Source organism: Mesoplodon densirostris, chromosome 3 (assembly GCF_025265405.1).
Source record: "Mesoplodon densirostris isolate mMesDen1 chromosome 3, mMesDen1 primary haplotype, whole genome shotgun sequence".
NCBI classification, from domain to species: Eukaryota; Metazoa; Chordata; class Mammalia; order Artiodactyla; family Ziphiidae; genus Mesoplodon; species Mesoplodon densirostris.
The window spans coordinates 138,664,737-138,685,393 of NC_082663.1; the positions used below are offsets into that span (position 1 = coordinate 138,664,737).

Here is a 20,657-nt window from a genome sequence, read left to right on the forward strand (position 1 = left end):
TGACCAAAGTCCCTCTGCGCACTCCCCAGAGTTGTCCTGATGCTCAGAAGGGATGTGTTAGGGCCGCTGTGAAAGTCCGCAAACCCCCCAAAAGCCGGAGCTTACACCTTGGGCATCCGATAGACGACGAATCGGGGAGGTGAGTCTTACTTTCTCCAGTCCTCCTCGTCTCTTCAGCGGCCGCGGGCCGGACCTAGAGGAGAGGTTTTGGCTGGAAGGGGGGTTGGACCTGACAGGGCGCGGGGTGCGGGGTGGTCACACCGGGATTCTGAAATGTAGCGGCCCACTGTGCGCGGCAGCCTTCTTCCTCCGCTCCCCCTCCCAATTCCAGCATTCAGCCTCGGCTCCAGGATCGTCCCTTCCGGGCGTCCCCAAGCCCGTGTGGGAGTCCGAAGGGGCAGAACAACGAAGAGAGGAGCCCCCAGGCCAACCTTCCCACACCAGCGGCCGTCCACGGCAGGGCGCACCCGCGCGAGCCCTCCTGCTGACCGTGTTCTCTGCCCCTCCCGCTCTGCCACCCGCCTCCAGGCGCGGTCCCAGCTGAGCCTTCGACGCCCCGGCCTCCCGCCCCGCCTCGACGCGCGGCCCCCGCGCGAGCCCGCCGGGAGGCAGGGCAGAGGCGGTGTGGTTGATCCACAAAGCCCCCGGCCAAGCTCCTAGGCCGGGGCGCGAGCGGAGCTGAGCGGGGCGTGGCAGGGCGGGGCGCGCCGGCCGGGCCGGGCCGGGCCGGGCCGGGGGTGTCGGATGTCACCCCCAGCGCACACCTCGGCCGGGGGGCGGAGGAGCGAACCACTGAGATGCGAAGACCTCCCCGGTCCTAGAGCGGAGCAGGAAGTGTCCCAGGGGAGGGAGCCGGAGGGCTTCGGCCTTTCCTTTCCTCCGCGTCCGGCGGGCTCCGGAGGCGGTCAGGCCTGCACGGCCCGCCAACTGGGACGCGGCGCGGCGGTGAGTGCGGCCCAGGCGGCTCAGGCTTCTGTGGCCCGCGCGCCCTGCCTCGCTTCCAGGAGCCGTGCGGTGGGTCTCCGGGGAGGGGGATTAGACAACACAAATGTTGTTTTTCAGGCGCCTCCATTTGCTACCATTTCTTCCCTCCTAAGCGGAGCCGTGGTTTTCTGGATGAGCAGGAGACGGGGGCTCGGCTAGCCAGGGACGGAGTGGCCTCTGCAGAGAACCCGCCTCAGGAAGCACACCCGGGGGACCGGGCTGGAAGGATGAGGAGCTGCTGCCGAAGACTTCCGCCGCAGGAGGGATTTGAGTTAGACGCAGGGAAGGAGTTGCAGGCTGTGAGGTGAGGATCCGGGAACTGGGTAAAGTGGAGGTGGTTGTGTGTATGTGTAGGGAGGGAAAGGGAGAGAGGGAAAAGGGAGAGAGATCTGGAGCGAGGAAAGGCTTGCCCTTTTTCCTGGCATAAAATGCCCATCCCCTCCTCTTTCTGCTGATCCAGTTCTGTTCCTCCGCCTAGAGCTTCTTTAAGCATGCCCCGCCCCCCTGTGGGATCCTCTTGGGACCAACGTTAATTCATTCATCACACATCATTTCCGAGACTCCTATGTGCCAGGTGCTAGGGTGACAGGAACACGGCTGTCTGGTTAGGGATGATGGGCAGAGATGATGGGCAGAGCCTAGAGCCAGATGCCCGAGAGCTGGTATCTGAGTACGGACTGAGGGTGGGGCACAGGTTGGGTGCAGACCTGAGGAACCTAGAGGCCCTGCAGGTGTGTGATGGCTGAGTTCATGGGACGTGGCAAGTGAGTAAGGCTGAGATTGGGTGTCAGATGCAGGAGCAGACACTGGAGGAAATCCGGAGGCGGGGCAAGCTGTAGTGTGTCCAGCCAGATACCCTCAGAGTCCTTTTATTGCCAGTCTGTATTTGTTTTTATGTTGGAAAGCAAAGGGGTATGGAGCTTTGGGGTTTTCTGATTGCCATTCAGTGGCTTTGTTGTTCTTCTGTGAAGAACACTTGTCTTCCTGTGGAATGGGAATGAGGCCTGCGTTTTGCATGGAACCCTTGGGGGTGGGGGCACTGAGCTGTTAAGATTAAGGTGCTAGCATGCTGGGGAGCCTCATAAACCTGGTGAGGAGGGCAAGTGACCATGTCCAAGGATCTCAGAGGCCTTATGGTGGTGGGGGGGGGACTGTGTGCGACCCCATGTGCCATTCATTTTCCCTGGGTCCCATAGTTTTGAGTAGCGGCCGCTACTCTCTGATGTCGCTCTGTATGTGTTCACTGGGGAGGTGCAAGGGCCCCTGAGCCCCACCCTGCAGATGTGGAGGCTGTGCCATGAGTGCCCAACCTCTGTTCTGCCTGAGAAAGGTCTGTGAGGTGTGTGTGGTTTTCTTCATTGTGGTTTGAAGAGAAGAGAAGGCAAGATGGGTGGAGGCCAGGTGGAAGGTCCAGACATCGTTAAGTATATGCTAAAGTTTACTATTCAGACTTTAGTGAGTTGGGTAGAGGTTCATCAGAAAGCACTGATGTTTTTAAATACATATGTTATTTTTCTGTAAGAAACTCAGGACGTGGCTGCCTCTTTTGACTTTCTCCATCTCTTGTCTGGGGATCTTCTAGGCTGTCTGCTTTATTCCCTGCTTCCCAGTGCATATTCCACTGAGCAAGGCTGATTCTCAGTCTGTGTCTAGCACTGATTGTCAGCCCTAGCCACCAGCAGGATGAATTTCCTGGATCAGCTTTGAAGACTTTTCCTGTGCATGTCTGTCTTTGTCCTTCTAGCTCATTTTGTAAAGGTCTCAAGGGCAAGGACGGTGCCTTTGGCTCTGAAGCCTCAAGATAGCGGCCTTCTCAGCTCATCCATTTCAGGTCCTTTCCAGGAGGACCTGGACACCGAAGGTACCACAGAGCGTTAATTACATCTCTCTCCTGCATGCGGCCCTGTTGGTCTCCTGGGATGCTTGGAACGCCAGTGCCACGTTGAAATGCCACTGATTTTCTCCTGGACTCCCCGCCTTGTTTGTCCAGTCACCCAGTTAGGGGAATCACAAAATGATGCTTTTGGGAATGGGGTCATTCCTTCTCTCCCTTTGTGTAAGGATCATCCACACTGACACTTCTCACATGTCCCAGGGCTTCTCCCAAGGGCTGGTCTCTGTGGGCTCTTTCACTTTTCCCATCACCACCCCCAAAAAACTACTGCAGAAGACCAGAACATTGAAGCCAGTGATTTCTGTTTGGAAATAGGGTCGTCTTCTGCTGCTGACCCCCATCAAATCCCATCATGCCCACAGCCCTGTGCCCCCGAGTCTTGGCTCCGAAGGAAAGTGAGGAGCCCAGGAAAATGAGGAGCCCGCCGGGAGAGAACCCTAGCCCCCAGGGTGAGCTTCCCAGCCCCGAGTCCTCCCGCCGCCTCTTCCGACGTTTCTGCTACCAGGAGGCGGCGGGCCCCCGGGAAGCCCTGCACCGCCTCTGGGACCTGTGCCGGGGCTGGCTGCGGCCTGAAAGGCACACCAAGGAGCAAATTCTGGAGCTGCTGGTGCTGGAGCAGTTTCTGGCCATCCTGCCCCGGGAGATCCAGGGCTGGGTGCGGGCCCAGGAACCTGAGAGTGGCGATCAGGCTGTGGCTGCTGTGGAGGCACTGGAACGAGAGCCGGGGAGACCCTGGCAATGGGTGAGCAGAGGGAGCTGGGCTGGGCTGGCTGGGAGGATGGGAAGGGAGAGGGAGAGAGTGGGGCTGGGCAGCAGATGTGGAAAGGGGGGCCGCCTTGTGCTTTGATGGTTTGGTGGGGTCACGCATCCCCTGGCCAGGGATGAGGAATTCCATCTAGAGCTGTGTGCTTCGGTAATGCCCACATTGAAGTTTGGTTTCCTAAAAAAGCAGATTCCATTCCCTAAAGGCCCTAATTGGTGGCATGGTTATGTTACCCACCCCCCCTTTATAGCCACGTACAAGCCTGGGACTGAGCTGCTAGTGGTAGAGTCAACAGTCAGCAGGCCCAGGGAGGGAGGGGTTTGCCAGTCCCTGGCACAGTTGCTGGCCCTCATCTGGCCAGGGACCTCTCCACCGAGCTCTGAAAAGCCCTCTCTGGGATTGCAGCTCAAGCACTGTGAAGACCCCGTGGTGATTGACGATGGGGACAGCCCTCCAGACCAGGAGCAGGAGCGGCTTCCAGCAGAACCCCAGAGTGACCTTGCAAAGAGCCAGGACGCCCAGCCCATGGCCCTGGCTCAGGGCCCCGGGCTTCCAAGCAGACTCTCGGGCCAGCTCAGCGGGGACCCAGGTAGGAAGCCCAAGGGAGTGGGGAAGGGGTGTTTGTACCTAGTCCTGTGCACTTGGAAGTAGCTCTTGACATTTTTAGTTCTCTCCTTCCCCCTAAGTATCCTGGAACCATTTTCAGCATCTGGTCCTTCCCTAGAGCAATTCAACCAGAATCTCATGAGAGTATCCTCTTCATGGGTGCCAGGTCTGCCCAGAGGGACCTCTACTATGGGTAGGTGTTTTTGAGGCTGCATCATCTTGTCTCTTTGAGGACGCACCTCTGGGCTTTGTTGGTCTGGGGACAGCTGGGCACCGTCGCTGTCCCAGTAGGGCCTGTGTGGGGAGCTGAGCATGGCCATGTCCTCTTGTCTCTCTGAACCTCTCTTTCCCCAGCCAAACAACTTCTGCTCTCAGGATTGTTATAATATTGCAAAGAAATATAAAAATGCTTCCTAGGGGATAGGGTGATATCTTCAGGACTTGGAGCATGGATGTTGGCTAGATGTGTCTGAATATCTGTACAAAATGCACTAATGGCCACAGTCAGGTGGCTTTGGCAGCAGATACACTTGGCTTTGAATCCTCCAGGTATGACCCGGGGCATGCTTCTAAACTCTGCAAACCTCAGTTTCCTGGTCTGTCCAGTGGAGATAATCTCAATAAAGTGAGTCACATGAAATTTTGGTTTCCCAGTACATATAAAATTTGTATTTACACTTTAGTCTATTAAGTGTCCAATAGCATTATATCTAAAAAATCAATGTACATACGTTAATTGAAAATATTTTATTGCTGAGCCTTCAGCACAATGAAATCTTTTTGCTGGTGAAGGGTCTTGCCTCCATGCTGATGGCTGCTGACTGATCAGGATGGTGGTTGCTGAAGGTTGGGGTGACTGGCAATTTCTTAAAATAAGACCACAATGAAGTTTGCCTCATCGATTGAATCGTTCCTTTCACGAACAATTTCTCTGTAGCATGTAATGCTGTTTTATAGCATTTTACCCACAGAACTTCTTTCCTTTTAAAATTGGAGTCAGTCCTCTCAAACTCTGCCATTGCTTTATCAACTAAGTTCATATAATATTCTAAATCCTTTGTTGTTATTTCAGTAGTCTTCACAGCATCTTCACCAGGAGTAGATTCCATCTCAAGAAACCACTTTCTTTACTCGTCCATAAGAAGCAACTCCTCATCCATTCAAGTTTTATCATGAGATTGTCGCAATTCAGTCACATCTTCAAGCTCCACTTCCAATTCTGGTTCTCTTTGCTGTTTCCACCACACCTGCAGTTTCTTCCTCCACTCAAGTCTTGAACCTCTCAAAGTTATCCATGAGGATGGGTATCACCTTCTTTCAGATTTCTGTTAATGTTGATATTTTGATCTCTTCCCATGAATGTTCTTTTTTTTTTTTTCTTTTTTTTTTTTTTTTTTTTTTTTTTTTGCGGTATGCGGGCCTCTCACTGTTGTGGCCTCCCCCGTTGCGGAGCACAGGCTCCGGACGCGCAGGCTCAGCGGCCATGGCTCACGGGCCCAGCCGCTCCGCGGCATATGGGATCCTCCCAGACCGGGGCACGAACCCGTATCCCCTGCATCGGCAGGCGGACTCTCAACCACTTGCGCCACCAGGGAGGCCCTTTTTTTTCTTTTTTTTCTGGCTGTGCCACGCAGCTTGTGGGATCTTAGTTCCCCAACCAGAGATTGAACCTGGGCCCCAGCAGTGAAAGCACTGAGTCCTAACCAGTGGACTGCCAGGGAATTCCCGTGAATGTTCTTACTGGCATCTAGAACGGTGAATCCTTTCCAGGAGATTTTCAGTTAACTTTGTCCAGATCCATCAGAAGAATCACTGTGTATGGCAGCTATTGCCATGTGAAATGTATTTCTTAAATGATAAGACTTGAAACTTGAAACTACTCTTTGACCTGTGGGCTTCAGAATGGATGTTATGTTAGCAGGCATGAAAACAATGTTAATCTCGTACATCTCATCAGGGAGCTCTTGGGTGACTAGTCAAAAAGCAGTACTATTTTGAAAGGAATCTTTTTTTCTGAGCAGTAGATCTCAACAGTGGGCTTAAAATATTCAGTAAACCATGTTGTAACCAGATGTGCTGTCGTCTAGGCTTTGTTCCATTTATAGAGCACAGACAGAGTAGATTTAGCATAATTCTTAAGGGAAGTTTTAGGAGTTTTGGAATTGTAAATGAGCACTGGTTTCAACTTAAAATCACCAAATGCATTAGCACCTAACAAGAGAGTCAGCCTGACCTTGGAAGCTTTGAAGCCAGGCATTGCCTTCTCTCTAGCTCTGATAGTCCTATAGGTGGCATCTTCTTCCAATATAAGGCTATTTTGTCTAAACTGAAAGTCTGTTGTGCAGTGTAGCCACCTTCATTTAATGATCTTGGCTAAATCTTCTGGATGGCTGCTTTACCTTGGACTTTTATGTTATAGAGACCGGCTTTTCCCCTTAAACCTCGTGAACCAACCTCTGCTAGCTTCAAACTTTTCTTTTTCAGCCTCCTCACCTCTCTCAACCTTAATAGATTGAAGAGAACTAGGGCTTTGTTATGGATTAGGTTTTCGCTTAAGGGAATGTTGTGGCTGGTTTGATCTCTCCAGACCACTAAAACTTTCACCATATCAGCAAGAAGGCTGTTTCGCTTTCTTGTGTGTTCATTGGAGTAGCACTTTTAATTTCTTTCAATAACTTTTTGTTTGCATTTGCAGCTTGGCTGTTTGGTGCAAGAGGCCTAGCTTTCAGCCTATCTCAGCTTTTGACATGCCTTCCTCACTAAGTTTAATTATTTCTTCTTTTGATTTAAAGTGAGAGGTATGCGGCTCTTCCTTTCATGTGAACACTTAGAGGCTATTGTAGGGTTATTAATTGGCCTAATTTCAGTATTGTTGTGTCTCACAGAATAGAGAGGCCCGAGGAGAGGGAGAGAAGTGTGGGAGCCATTGGAACACACACAACATTTATCAGTTAAGTTTGTTGTCTTACATGGGCATGGTTTACGGCACCCCAAAACAATTACAATAGTAACATTAAAGATCACTGATCACAGATCACCGTAACGAATACAATAATGGAAAAGTTTGAAATATTATAAGAATTACCAAAATGTGACACAGAAACATGAAGTGAGCAAATTCTGTTGGGAAAATGGTGCCAGTAGGCTTGTTTGATGCAAGGTTGCCACAAACCTTCAGTTTTTTTAAAAAGTAATATCTGCAGAGTGCAATAAAATGAGGTATGCCTGGATACCCATAAAATACTGAACAGGGGGCCTGAGCTGTCCATGATTTTTTTTTTTTTTTTTTTGATTTTCTTTTTGCTGCATCATGCAGCATGCGAGATCTTAGTTCCCTGACCAGGGATCAAACTCGTACCCCCTGCAGTGGAATCATGGAGTCCTAACCACTGGACAACAAGGGAGTTCCTGCCCATGATTTCTAGTTGAATTAATTAATCATCATGGAAAGAAGTGGTGCTCTCAGCTTGAAGGAAGTGACCTGTAGGGTGTGAGGGTTAGTTTGGGCAGACTTGTGCTACAGTTGTGCTACAGTTATAGATGGAAAAAGAAAGTATGATGAGAGCAGGAATGCGTTATTATGATTCACAGAAGTTGTCCTTGTCATTGTAATAAGGTTTTCAGTTTTTAAAAGTTACATATTACATTTCTTTATGTGTGAAACTATACTGATTTCTGTACAAATCAAATTAACTCTCCAGCCTCTCCTTGGTTAAAAGTCAAGACAGATGTGCTAGTTTGTTTGGGCTGCCATAATAAAGTCCCACAGACTGGGCAGCTTAAACAACAAATTTATTGTCTCCCGGTTCTGAAAGCTGGAAATCCTAGATCAAGGTATCAGCAGAGTTGGTTTCTCCTAAGACCTGATTCTCCTTGGCTTCTAGGCAGCCATCTTCTCCCTGTTTCCTCACATGGTCTTCCCTCTGTGTGTCTGTGTCCTAATCTCTTATTATAAGAGCATCAGGTATATTGGATTAGGGCTCACCCCAATTACCTCATTGTAACTTAATTATCTCTTGAAAAGCCCTATGTCCAAATCTAGTCCCATTCTGAGGTACTGGGGGTTGAGACTTCAACATATGAATTTGGCAGGGATGCAATTCAGCCCATAACCACGGGCATGAGAAACAACCATTTGCCCAAATAAACAACGCATGTGCAAGCAGCCTGGGTTATGCAGGTTGATGATGGCCATGACAGGACCCTCAGGAGGAGGAGGTGCTTCAGGAACTGTAGCAGCCTACTCACTTCCTGGTGAAGTTCTGAGATAATCCAGCTACCATGGATGGGCTTTGGGTCAAAAGGGTCAGTGCTTCCATTTCCTTGAGCAATAATGAATGGACAAAGTAGGCATGATGAGAGTTAGCTATTAAGGACACCTTAAATATTCAGGTGATTTATCATTGTGAAGCACTTCCAGTAAAAGCCATATAGTTCCTAATCTTGAAGCGTTTCCCCAAAATATAGATTTTGTTTAGAGGCTGAAAGCTGTCCATAGTAATCTTTTTTTTTTTTTTTTTGCGGTACGCGGGCCTCTCCCTGTTGTGGCCTCTCCCGTTGCGGAGCACAGGCTCCGGACGCGCAGGCTCAGCGGCCATGGCTCACGGGCCCAGCCGCTCCGCGGCATGTGGGATCTTCCCGGACCGCGGCACGAATCCATGTCCCCTGCATCGGCAGGCGGACTCTGAACCACTGCGGCACCAGGGAAGCCCCAAAGTAATCTTTAAAGCGTCGATGTGCTCATTTATCTTGGTGAAAGATAGGGTAGGGCTGTGGTTTACACCCCAGAAGGTGGTAGGTATGAGAGCAGAATTAAAACATGCCTTCCTCAAATCCATGCCCACCTAGCCTGAGCTTCTGGCAGCAGAGTGATAAGGCTGCCTTCCGTGGGGAATTCTCCTCACACCCACCCCCAAATGTCACTGCTGGTCTGAGCTGGCTCCTATCTCAGGCTGTTGTTCCCAATAGCCACACCTGCCCCTGCTGTTGGCCGAAAGCTTTATGTCCCAGGTGTGAAAGGTGAGGAACACTGGCTTCTGATGTTAGCTTTGACACTGATTTCACACTATGAGCTGCAGTTAACCTCCCAGATTTTCTCCAAACTGAGAGATGATAGTGCAGCTTATTCTGTGAAAGGAGTACCTTTTGAAACACAGCTCATTTTGACATGGCTGCACCGTGGGCCAGGTGTGTGGCTCACTTCTTGCAGAAGCCTGGGCATGTGCTGGTCAGGGGAGAGAAATCATACGAGAATGTAGCAGAGGCCCTTGATAAGGGAGAGTGAGATGATCCCAGTACTACAATGTGTACACATTTTGAGTGATGGTGGTTGGGCACTGTGGGAAGTGCTCTTCCAGGAGCATCTGTTAGAGATAATAGTCTTTCTTAAAGAGCTTTGCAATTTATAAACTTATAAAGGTATAAATTTATATGACACTGGAGTCCCACAGTAATCTTCATTGCTAACAGCTCTTACCCCTTTTACTCCATGGAGCTTTAACCTTCTTTTCCCTTGTATTGTGGATGATACAGCTGAGGTCCCTGGACCTGCAGGGAGTCACATAGCTAGTTGGTGGCAGAGCCAACTGGAACCCAGGCACTCCCTGTTACTGCCCCCACTGACATGTCTGAAAGCAAAGTGACAGAAATCCTTATTTTGCAAGTGCTTTTTTTTTTTTTTTAAACTTAAATTATTTATTTATTTATTGGCTATGTTAGGTCTTTGTTGTTGCGTGCAGTCTTTCTCTAGTTGCAGCGAGCGGGGGCTACTCTTCATTGTGATTTGCGGTGGCTTCTCTTGTTGCGGAGCACAGGCTCTAGGTGCGCGGGCTTCAGTAGTTGTGGCTTGTCGGTTCTAGAGTGCAGGCTTAGTAGTTGCGGTGCATGGGTTTAGTTGCCCCGCGGCATGTGGGATCTTCCTGGACCAGGGATCAAACCCGGGTTCCCTGCATTGGCAGGCGGATTCTTAACCACTGCACCACCAGGGAAGTCCCACAGGTGCTTTTTATGTGCATCATCTGGTAATCCTCTTTCTACAGGTGAAAAAAGAGACCCAGGATTTTATGAGCTATCCATTTCTGATCTCTTTCAGTCCTGCAAGACACCTCCCTTCTTCAGGAAGCGAGTTTGAGGGACGCACAGCAGGTGACTGCCCTCCAGCTGCCCCCGGTGAGTGATTTCTTCAAGGGCCTTTGAGAACCCCATATTTGCCTCTTTCTAAGCTGCATGGCAGCTTTTCCAGGATCTCAGTCAGCTTGCTGTCTGCCCCACAGGTTGTTCAGCCCTAGCAGAGAAAAACTAATACAGGAAGGGCATGAGTTTGTAAAATGCTCTTTTGCATCCCTCCTGCCTGTGTAGTCCTGGCTGTTCACCATGCTGGCTTGTTTGTCATCTTCGGGAGCCTTTGTGCAGACAAAGATGGTGGAAAACAAATGCCCTGGAGTCCTTGTCTGTTGTCCTCTCGGCATCTTAGAGTTCCTTTCCTGTGAAAAAAGAGAGACCTCTTCACTCTTTTACTTCATAGGGTATTTTTTTAAATTTAATAATAATCACGGTAGTAGCTATTTCAGAAATATTAGGAAATGGAGGAAAAAAGCACAGATTATTTCAGCACCGTCACACAACCGTGCAGTGAGTTGTTACGGAATCTCCTCTGCATTTTCCCCTTCCATGTTCCCTCACGAGGCTTACTTTTTACTTTCTCAGTTGTCCTCACAGGATAGGGGCTGGTGTTGGTCTGGCAGGTGCTCTCAACCACCTCTTTTCAGCCCAGTTTCTGCCTTCGGCCTTGGTTTCCCACCATACCCCTTCATTTTTATTTCTAACGCTTTCCATTGGCTGGCATAAAATCTAGTTACTGTACCACAGAGTCATCTCCTCCCACAAGAATGGGCTGTGTGAAGGTATGGACTTTGTTTTGTTTCTGGTTCCCTGGCAGCTGGAAGACTGAAGGAGAGTAGATGCACAGGAAACACATCTCAAGTTTGCTGTCCGCACAGTGCATTCGATAAGACTTTAAACTTGGGGAGTAGAGAGGGCTCAGGATAGGAAGGAATTAACCAGGGTACATGGGATGGGGTGTCTTTATTCCCTCAGCGCTGTACTCGTGGGCCCTAGTGCTCAGCACACCTGTTTCAGCATCTACTGTGTACTGTGATAGTTGTTGAACACAAATGACCCAAAGGAGATGAAACTCATATTTCTTATTAAAACTTGATACCTTTGACTAGTATGACACACAAGGAGATACTGTGAATTTAATATCTAATGAGCTTTGGTATTCATCTTGTGAAAGGAAAATGTAGATTTTGATAAACAATGCTGTTTTATCACTCTACTGAGGATAGTTTCTGCCTAGTGCACTAGAAATCACCATTGTGAAGGTCTTTTTTTTTTTTTTTAGTTTTTAAAAAAAATTCATTTGTGGTAGAATGTGTATAACATAAAATTTAGTATCTTAACCATTTCTAATGTACAGTAGTGTTTTTAAGTGTTCAGTAATGTTAAACATATTCACATTGTTGTGTAGCCAATCTCCAGTATTTTTTCATTTTGCCAAGTTGAAATTCCTCACAAATTAAGTAATTAATTCCCCTCCATTCCCTCATACCCCCAGCCCCTTGAAACCACCATTCTACTTTTTCTATGATTTGACTATGCTAGACAGCTCATATAAGTGGAATCCCACGGTATTTGTCTTTTTCTGACTGACTTATTTCATTTAGCGTAATGTCCTCAAGGTTCATCCATGACGTAACGTGTCAGAATCTCCTTCTTTTTTAAGGCCGAATAATCCATGGTATGTATGTAATGCATTTTGTTTATCTGTTCATTCATTGATGGACACACCTTTTATTATAAATAATGCTGCTATGATCATGGCTGCACATAAAGTTTATATATTTTTTATTTTTTTACACAATTGTAGATTCACATGTAGTTGTAAGAAATAACAAGAGATCCCTTGTACTTTTACACTAAATGGTAACATCTTGTAAAAATATAATACAGTATCACAGCTAGCATATTGACATTGATACATATAGGATACAGATCACTTGCTTCACTGGAGGATCCTTCATGTTGCCTTTTATAGCCAAGCCCACTTCTCTTTTATCCCATGCTCTCATCCTTCTCTGACAACCACTAATCTGTTTTACATCTCTGTAATGTTGTCATTTCAAAAAAATTATATAAGTGGATTTATACAATACGTAACATTTGGGAATTGACTGTCAGCTAATTCTGTGGAGCTTCAGCCAGGGTTTTACACGTATCAGTAGTCCATTCCTTTTTTAGTGCCGAGTAGAATTCCTTGGTTTGGATATACCACAGTTTGTTTAACCCGTTACCCATTGAAGGACGTCTAGGTTGTTTCCAGTTTGGGGCCATTTTGCATAAAGCTGCTGTAAACATTTGTGTACAGGTTTTGTGTGAACATCGGTCTTCATTTCTTTGGGGTAAATGCTCAGGCATTCAGTTGTTGGGTTGAATGGCAAGTGCATATTTAGTTTTTCAGGGAACTACTATATCCTTTTCCAGAGTGACTGTACCATTTTGCATTCCTATGAACAATGTATGACTGATCTACATTTTTCACATCCTCCCACCATTTGTTGTCACTTTTTAAATTTTAGCCATTCTGATAAGTGATATCTCATTATGGTTTAAATTTGCATTTCCCTAGTGACTAATAATGTTGTACATCTTTTCATGTGCTTATCTGCCATGTGAATATCCTCTTATGTGAAGTGCTTCTTCATGACTTTTGCCTGTGTTCTAATTGGACCATTTACTTTTTCACTGTTGTTTCAAGAGCTCAGTATATATTCTAGATACTTGTCCTTTGTTGGATGTGTTTTGCAAATATATCCTCTCACTCTGGAACTTGTCTTTCCATCCCTTTAACAGAGTTTTTAGCAGAGCAAAGGTGTTAAATTTGGATTAAGTCTAGATTGTGAGTTTTTCCTTTTAAGGATCATGCTTTTGGTGTAAAGTCTAAGAACTCTTTGCTTAGTTTTAGATCCCAAAGATTTTCTCCTGTTTTTTCCTAAAAGTTATATAGTTTTGTACGCATTTTATGTTTAAGTCCATGATACATTTAATCCATGATCTGTAATCCATTTACATTTAAGTCCATGATCTCTAAGTTTTGTATAAGGTGTGAGACTTAGGTCAAGGTTCATGTTTTTTTGCCGGTGGACGTCCAGTTGCTCCAGCACCATTTGTTGAATACGTTTTCTTTCCCCCACTGAATTGCTTTTGCTCCTTTATCAAAAATCCATTGAGCATATTTGTGTGGGTCTTTTCCCAGGTTCTCTGTTTTGTTCCGTTGATCTATTTGTCTCTCTCTCTACTAATAGTACATAATTTTGATTACTGTACCTATATACTAAGTCTTGAAATTAGGTAGATTGATTCCTCCTTTTTAATTTTTTTTTCTCAAAATTATTTTAGCTATTTTAGTCCCTTTGCCTTTCTCTGTGAATTTTAGAATAATCTTGTCCATATCTATTAAGGGTATAACTGAGATTTTGATAGGAATTTTGTTAAACCTATATAACAATTTGGGGAGCACTGACATTTTTATCATCCGGATCTTTCAGTCTGTGAATGCAGAATGCTTCTCCATTTACTTATTTTTTTGATTTCTTTCATCACTGTTATGTAGTTCTTAGATATAAATTTTGTATGTGTTTTGTTAGATTTATATGTAGGTACTTCATTTTTTGAGCAATTTTAAATTTTATTTTTAATTTTGATGATAACACATCCATTTATAGTATAAGAAACACAATTGATTTTTGTATGTTTATTTTCTATTCTGTGACCTTGCTGGATTCATACATCAGTTTAAGGAGAGTTTTGGGTTTTTATTTTATTTTAAACAGTTCCTGGATTTTCTGTGTAGACAATCGTGTCATCTGCAAATAAAGGCAGTTTTCTTTCTTTCTTTCTAGTTTTAATGCTTTTATTTCCTTTTCTTGCCTCATTCCACTGGCTAGAACTCCCAGCACAATGTTGAATAGCAGCAGCGGGGACAGACATCCATCCTTGCCTTGTTCCCAATATTAGGGGGAATGTATTCAGTCTGTCACGATCAAGTATAATGTTAGCTGTAAATTTTAAATAAATTATCAAGCTGAGTAAGTTTCTTAATTCCTGTTTTTCTGGAGTTTTTATTATGTGTGATTGTTGAGTTTGTCAAAACCTTTTCTACTTCAGTTGATATGATCATGTGAATTTTCTTTAGGCTGTTAATATTACGGATTGTATTGATTGACTTTTGAATATTGAACCAGCCTTGCTTCCCTGGAATAAACGCCTTCTTGTCATGATATAAAATTCTATTTATATATTGCTGAATTTTATTAGCTATTATTTTGTTAAGGATTTTTATATCTATGTTGATGAGAGATACCTGTCAGTGGGTTTTGTTTGTTTGTTTTCTTTACTGTCTTTGCCTAGTTTTGTTCAGGGTAATACTAGCTTCAGAAGATGAATTGGGAAGTGTCCCCTCTTCTTGTTTTCTAAGAGAGATTGTATAGAATTAGTGTTCGTTCTTTGAAAATTTGGTAGGATACTCTAGTGAAACTATAAGAACCTGAAAGTTTGGGGGTGGGGTGGGTTGTATGTGGTATTTTAATTATATATTAAACTTCCTTAGTGGTTATAAGGCTATTCATACTATCTGCTGAAACTATAAGAACCTGAAGGTTTGGGGGTGGGGTGGGTTGTGTGTGATATTTTAATTATATATTAAACTTCCTTAGTGGTTATAGGGCTATTCATACTATCTGTTTCATAGTGGATGAGTTGTGATAGTATGTATTTTTCAAAGAATTGTTTCATTTCATCTAAGTTGTTAAATTTTTGTGTGTGGAGTGATTTGTAGTTTTCCTTTATCATCCTTTCTGTTATCAGCAGGGTCTGTGATATCCCTGTTTCATTCCTGATATTGAAAATTTGTGCCTTTTTCTTTGTCAGTCATTTCAGAGGTTTTCAATTTTATTGATATTTTCAAAGAACTAGTTCTTTATTTCATTGATTTTTCTCTATTATTTTTCTGTTTTCAATTTCACTGATTTCTGCTCTCATATTATTTTCTTCATTTAGCATGTTTGGGTTTGTTTTACTGTTCCCTTTCTGGATTCTTGAGGTGGGAGCTTAGATAATTGATTTGAGACTCAAATGTAAGCATTTCTGATTTAAGCATTTTAGTGCTATAAATTTCCCTGGTTTAGCTACTTACTGCTTTAACAAGGTCCCACAGATTATAATACAATGTATTTTTGTTTTTAGTCACTTCAATGTATTTTTAAATTTCCCTTGAGACTTCTTTATCACACTTTAGAAGTGTAATGTTAAATGTCCAAGGGTTTGGAGATTTTCCCCTTACCTTTCTATTATTGATTAATATCTAGTTCAATTCCATTGTTTTCAGAGAACACACTGTATTATTTCAACTCCTTCAAATTTGTTGGGAGTTTCTCCTCTCCTTCCAGGATTTCGATGACCCCAGTGTATGGTCTGTCTTGGTATATATTCTGTGGCCATTTGAATAACAAAACATTTTGCTGTTGTCTAGTGAAGTGTTCTATAAATGCTGATTGGCTCCTATTTGTTGATGGTGCTATTGAGTTCTTCTGTATCCTTATTTTCTAATTGATTGTTGTATTAGTTTTTGAGAGAGGGATGCCGAAGTCTCCAACTATAGTAGCTGATTTGTCAACTATAGTGTTGATTTGTCTATTTCTCTTTTCCGTTCTGTCAGTTTTTGCTTCACATATTTTGCAGCTCTTTTGTTTGAGACATACACATATAGGATTGCTATGCCTTCTTGTTGGATTGACCCTTTTATTATTATATGTAATGTCCCCCTCTCTCTGATAATTTTCTTTATTCTGACATACCTTATCTGATATAAATATAACTACTCTTTCTTTTGATTAATAATTGCATATTAAATATTTTCCACCCTTTCACTTCCAACCTGTCTGTATCATTATGTTTGAAGTGAGTTTCTTTTAGATAGCATATAGTTGGGTTATGTTTTTTAATCCATTCTGCCAATCACTGTGTTTTAACTGATGTACATAGACCATTTGTATTTAATGTAATTATTGGCACGTTAGGGCTTAAGTCTGTTCTGTTTTTTTTTTTCTATTCTGTTTTTTGTTTCTTCGTTTTCTTTTTCTTGACTTCCTGTGGGTTACTTGAACATTTCGAAGAATTCCATTTCTGTTTGCCTAGTGCATTGTCAAGTGTATATCTTTATATTGTTAAAAAAATATTCAATGATGCTTGTTACAGATGGTAAGGCAGACTTTATTCAGGACCATCTTGACAGGTATAGGGACCACTGTAACAGAATTTTACAGTGGAGGAGAGAGGTGGGGCTTAATTCCAAATACAGCATGGGCAAATGGGAACTTATAGCTTATAGCCAAGGAGCAGGGTGGGGTCAGTGGATGGAAAATTACTAAGAGAAAGCATCAGGGATAGAAGGGATTCTGGCTAGACCAACCTGACAGGTTTCTTGCTGCAGACAGGCCAGGGTGACCAGACATCACCTAGGATGAGGAAGCCAATCAGATGTGGAAGACAGGACGTTCTGGTTAAACTGACTTATGCTAAAATTGAGTTTTTCAAGGAAGTGCACAGATGGGCCCAGGGGAAGGTTCAGGAGCCTGACTAAAGTTTGGTCAAGCAAAGAATCTTTGTCAATATAGCTTTTTAGTGATTGTGTTGCAGGAAAAATGGGGCACGAGAGGATGGTCATGTCCCAGGTCTTGGGGGAGTTCCTGGGACAGCCACTAAGTGAGGGTCCTTGGCTTCGCACAGGAAAGAATTCAAGAGCGAGCCATAGTAGTATGAAAGCGGTTTATTTAAAGAGATACACGCTCCGCAGACAGTGTAGGCCTTCTCAGAGGGCAAGAGGCGGCACTGAAATATGGGGTGGTTAGTTTTTATGGGCTGGGTAATTTCACAGGCTAACGAGTGGGAGGATTATTCCAGTTATTTTGGGGAAGGGACAGAGATTTCCAGGAATTGCGCCACCGCCCCGTATTTTGGCCTTTTATGGTTGGCCTCAGAACTGTTACGTGCCCGTGGGTGTGTCATTTAGCATATGCTGATGTATTACAAGGAGCGTGTAATGAGGCTCAAGGTCCACTGGAAGTCAGATCTTCCACCATCTTGGGCCTCGTAAGTTCTAACCGGGTTTTATGGTATCCTGTTCTTCTTAATGGTTGTGTCATTTTTTTAATGGTTGTGCCCTTCCCCCTTCCTTCCTGTCTCAGTTGCTCTAGGTATTAAATATACATAACTTATCACAAAATTTTACATCCCTTTCCCCTCCTCCTTTTATGATACAGTTGATTTAAATAGTTTCTCTACATACATATAGAACCACATCAGACATTTCCAACCATGTCAGACAATGTTATAACTGGTGCTTCAACTATCAGATATTTATTTAGAAAACTTAAAAAGGAGAAGGACAGCCTATCGCCTTTGCTCATATTTTGACTTAACTTTTTCCTTTCTTCCTTTCTTATGTTCCATAGTTCCTTCTTTTATTGTTTCCTTTCTGTTTAGAGAATTTTCTTTAGCCATTCTTTTAGGATAAGTCCGCTGGTGGCAAATGTACCTTTTTTATTTTTTTGGCAGCGTTGGGTCTTCATTGCTGTGCACGGGTTTTCTCTAGTTGCCTCGAGCGGGGGCTACTCTTCGTTGTGGTGCGTGGGCTTCTCATTGCGGTGGCTTCTCTTGTTGCGGAGCACGGGCTCTAGGCATTCGGGCTTCAGTAGTTGTGGCACGCGAGCCCCAGGGCGCAGGCTCAATAGCTGTGGCGTACGGGCTTAGTTGTTCCGCGGCATGTGGGATCTTCCCGGACAGGGGTCGAACCCGTGTCCCCTGCGTTGGCAGGTGGCTTCTTAACCACTGTGCCATCAGGGAAGTCCACAAATGTACCTTTATTTGATTCATTTGAAAATGTCTTGGGCTTCTGAGGGAGGTTGGGAGTTCCAGCTCCCCATGTGGTCTCCACTGATACAGTGTGTGTTGGGGTTGTGTGGGGGAAGGACTGTTATTAGTCAGCAGGATGGAAATCCCAGCTCTCTGCTTGGCCTTGGCCTTCACTGAGACCACCAGTGGGGGTGTTGGGGCACTTCATTGCAGCCTGGTGAGGGTGGAAATCTAGGCTCCCACTCATTCTCTGCTAGCATGAGCGAGGTTGGGGGCCATGTTTTGTTTTGTTTTGTTTTGTTTTTGCAGTACGCGGGCCTCTCACTGTTGTGGCCTCTCCCGTTGCGGAGCACAGGCTCCGGACGCGCAGGCTCAGCGGCCATGGCTCACGGGCCCAGCCGCTCCGCGGCATGTGGGATCTTCCCGGACCGGGGCACGAACCCGTGTTCCCTGCGGCAGGCGGACTCTCAACCACTGCGCCACCAGGGAAGCCCAGGGGGGCCATGTTTTTTTGTGGTGCTTGCTGGACTAGAGCGGTTATTGTCTGTCTAGCTACTTTCCTGGTCCTGTGGCTGAGAGAACAGGCTTTTGTTAGGGTTGTATTTTTATCTGTGCCTGTTGGTATTTTGGGGTCACCTGCTCCTTCAGCTTCAAGTTTTGATGTATGAGGCAGAAAGAAAAACCAGGGTACTCACCACTCTGTTGTTCCTCGCTGTGTTGTCTGAGGTCCCTAGCTGGTGTGCCTTCCTCTCTCCACCTTTCAGAGAGAGTTTGCTGTGTTTTTTTAATATATAATTTCCTGGGGTTTTAGTTGTACTTAGTGGGGGGAATTAAAGGAGTGTATGTCTGCTCCATCTTCGAGAAGGCAGCAGAAGTCTCCTCAGAAAATTTAATTTTAAATGGACATATTTATTTCCCCTACCCATTCTTGTTATAAAAATTGGCAAGATTTAGAAAGTGAAAGGATATTACATGTTTCCAGTTATCTGAGAAGATCTCTGAGTGTTTTGATGAACTTCCTTCTTTTCTCTGCTGTTTTGTTTGTGCCTTTCTGGGATTATGCTGTATTGAGTCCTGTTTTTATGCTTTGTCTCCAGTGTGTATGTAAGCATTTCTTCATATGATATAAAAGCTCCCTGGGTATCCTGCTAAGTGGCTGTGTCAGATTGTCAGTGATTGGAGCATCATTGATCCATTTACCGGGACCTGGGACTTGGGTTTGCTTACATGATGCCGTGAACATCCGTGCCCACCGTGTTTTGTTCCTATTGCAGTTTGGGGTAGATTCACAGACACCTATCCAAGGCTTACAGGGGAAAAACATCCATATCTGTTTTGAAAAATACGTAACTGCCAGTTTTTTCTTCAGAATCTTCAGAACCAGGCACCTCTGCAGTGCTGTCTTAGAGCACTGACTTCCTTCATATTTCACCAATAGTGGCAATTACTATCTTTTTCTCATTAAGAGACTTGTCAGGGAGGAAAAAAATGTTTTCTTCTACTCTCTAAGGTTCAGTGGCTGGGAAACTGCAAATTGAGCTGATAAAAGACAGATTAACAGGTGAAAAATATTTATTTTATATGGCCATGGGATGCCTCACAGAAATGAAAGGAAAACTAGAAGGCAGTCAGACCCAGAGAATTATACCATTTTAACTACAGGCAATACATTTATGGAGAAATGACAAGACAAAGAGGATTTTGAGCTTCAAGGGCTGGTAAGTTGTGGGAAGGTAGCTATTTGTGGAAACTAATGGAAGATAAAGGTTATTTAGTTAAATTTGTTATGCTGTCTCTGGGCTGATAAAGAGTCTGGAGTTCTGTCTGGTTATTAAGAGTCACATTGCCCACCCTGGTAGGAGGGGAGGAGTCCTTCACAAAGGAATATTTACGCCCTGCCTTTAGGCAAGTAGGGGGAGGGTACTTCTGCAGTCTTTCTGTTTCTCCATTGCCTACAGCTCAAAACAGCCCTTAGGCCAAAGTGGCATATTTTGGGGTGGTGTATTCTTACCCGCTTCAAGACCAACATCAAGTTCTTTGCTGCAAGCCCTTGTGAGGAGAGCCTGTGGCTTCCTGAGGCTTGTCTTCCACTCTGTGGAACTTGTCTTGGACAGACTTCCCCCACACTGGCCTCTGGCTAGCAGTAAAGCCACTTAAGGGCTGATAACTGTAGGCTCTCAGGCTCCACCCCAGACCCGCAGGGGCATAATGTGCATTTTTACCAGGATGCTTGAGTGATTGATATGTACATCCAAATTTGAGAAGCTCAGTTCCAAACGGATTCATCTTTAGAAATTTTTTAAATATTATATTTATTTTTAACTTTTGCTTTGGCATTAATATCAAGCTTGGGGAAGACTGCCAGAATAGAAAAGACTTGCAAATACTCTTCACTTTAATTCCCCCATTCTCTGTCACTATCTCTCTCCCTCTCCCTCCTCC

At 44.9% G+C, this 20,657-nt stretch overlaps 1 protein-coding gene across 5 annotated transcripts in view; it reads left to right on the plus strand.

The window, feature by feature from the left end:
* The first annotated feature begins 698 nt into the window (after positions 1-698).
* The window catches only part of ZNF496 (zinc finger protein 496), a 41,135-nt gene continuing 21,176 nt past the window's right edge, over positions 699-20,657 (plus strand). For 4 of the 5 annotated variants that reach the window (XM_060093757.1, XM_060093759.1, XM_060093760.1 and 1 more), the window contains exons 1-6: positions 699-945; positions 1,063-1,288; positions 2,729-2,845; positions 3,194-3,620; positions 4,047-4,230; positions 10,339-10,415. In XM_060093757.1, the coding sequence (XP_059949740.1) occupies positions 3,231-3,620; positions 4,047-4,230; positions 10,339-10,415 (651 nt within the window). In that variant the 5' untranslated portion in view covers positions 699-945; positions 1,063-1,288; positions 2,729-2,845; positions 3,194-3,230. The remainder of the gene's footprint in view (positions 946-1,062; positions 1,289-2,728; positions 2,846-3,193; positions 3,621-4,046; positions 4,231-10,338; positions 10,416-20,657) is intronic. The other variant, XM_060093758.1, reaches the window with a different exon arrangement.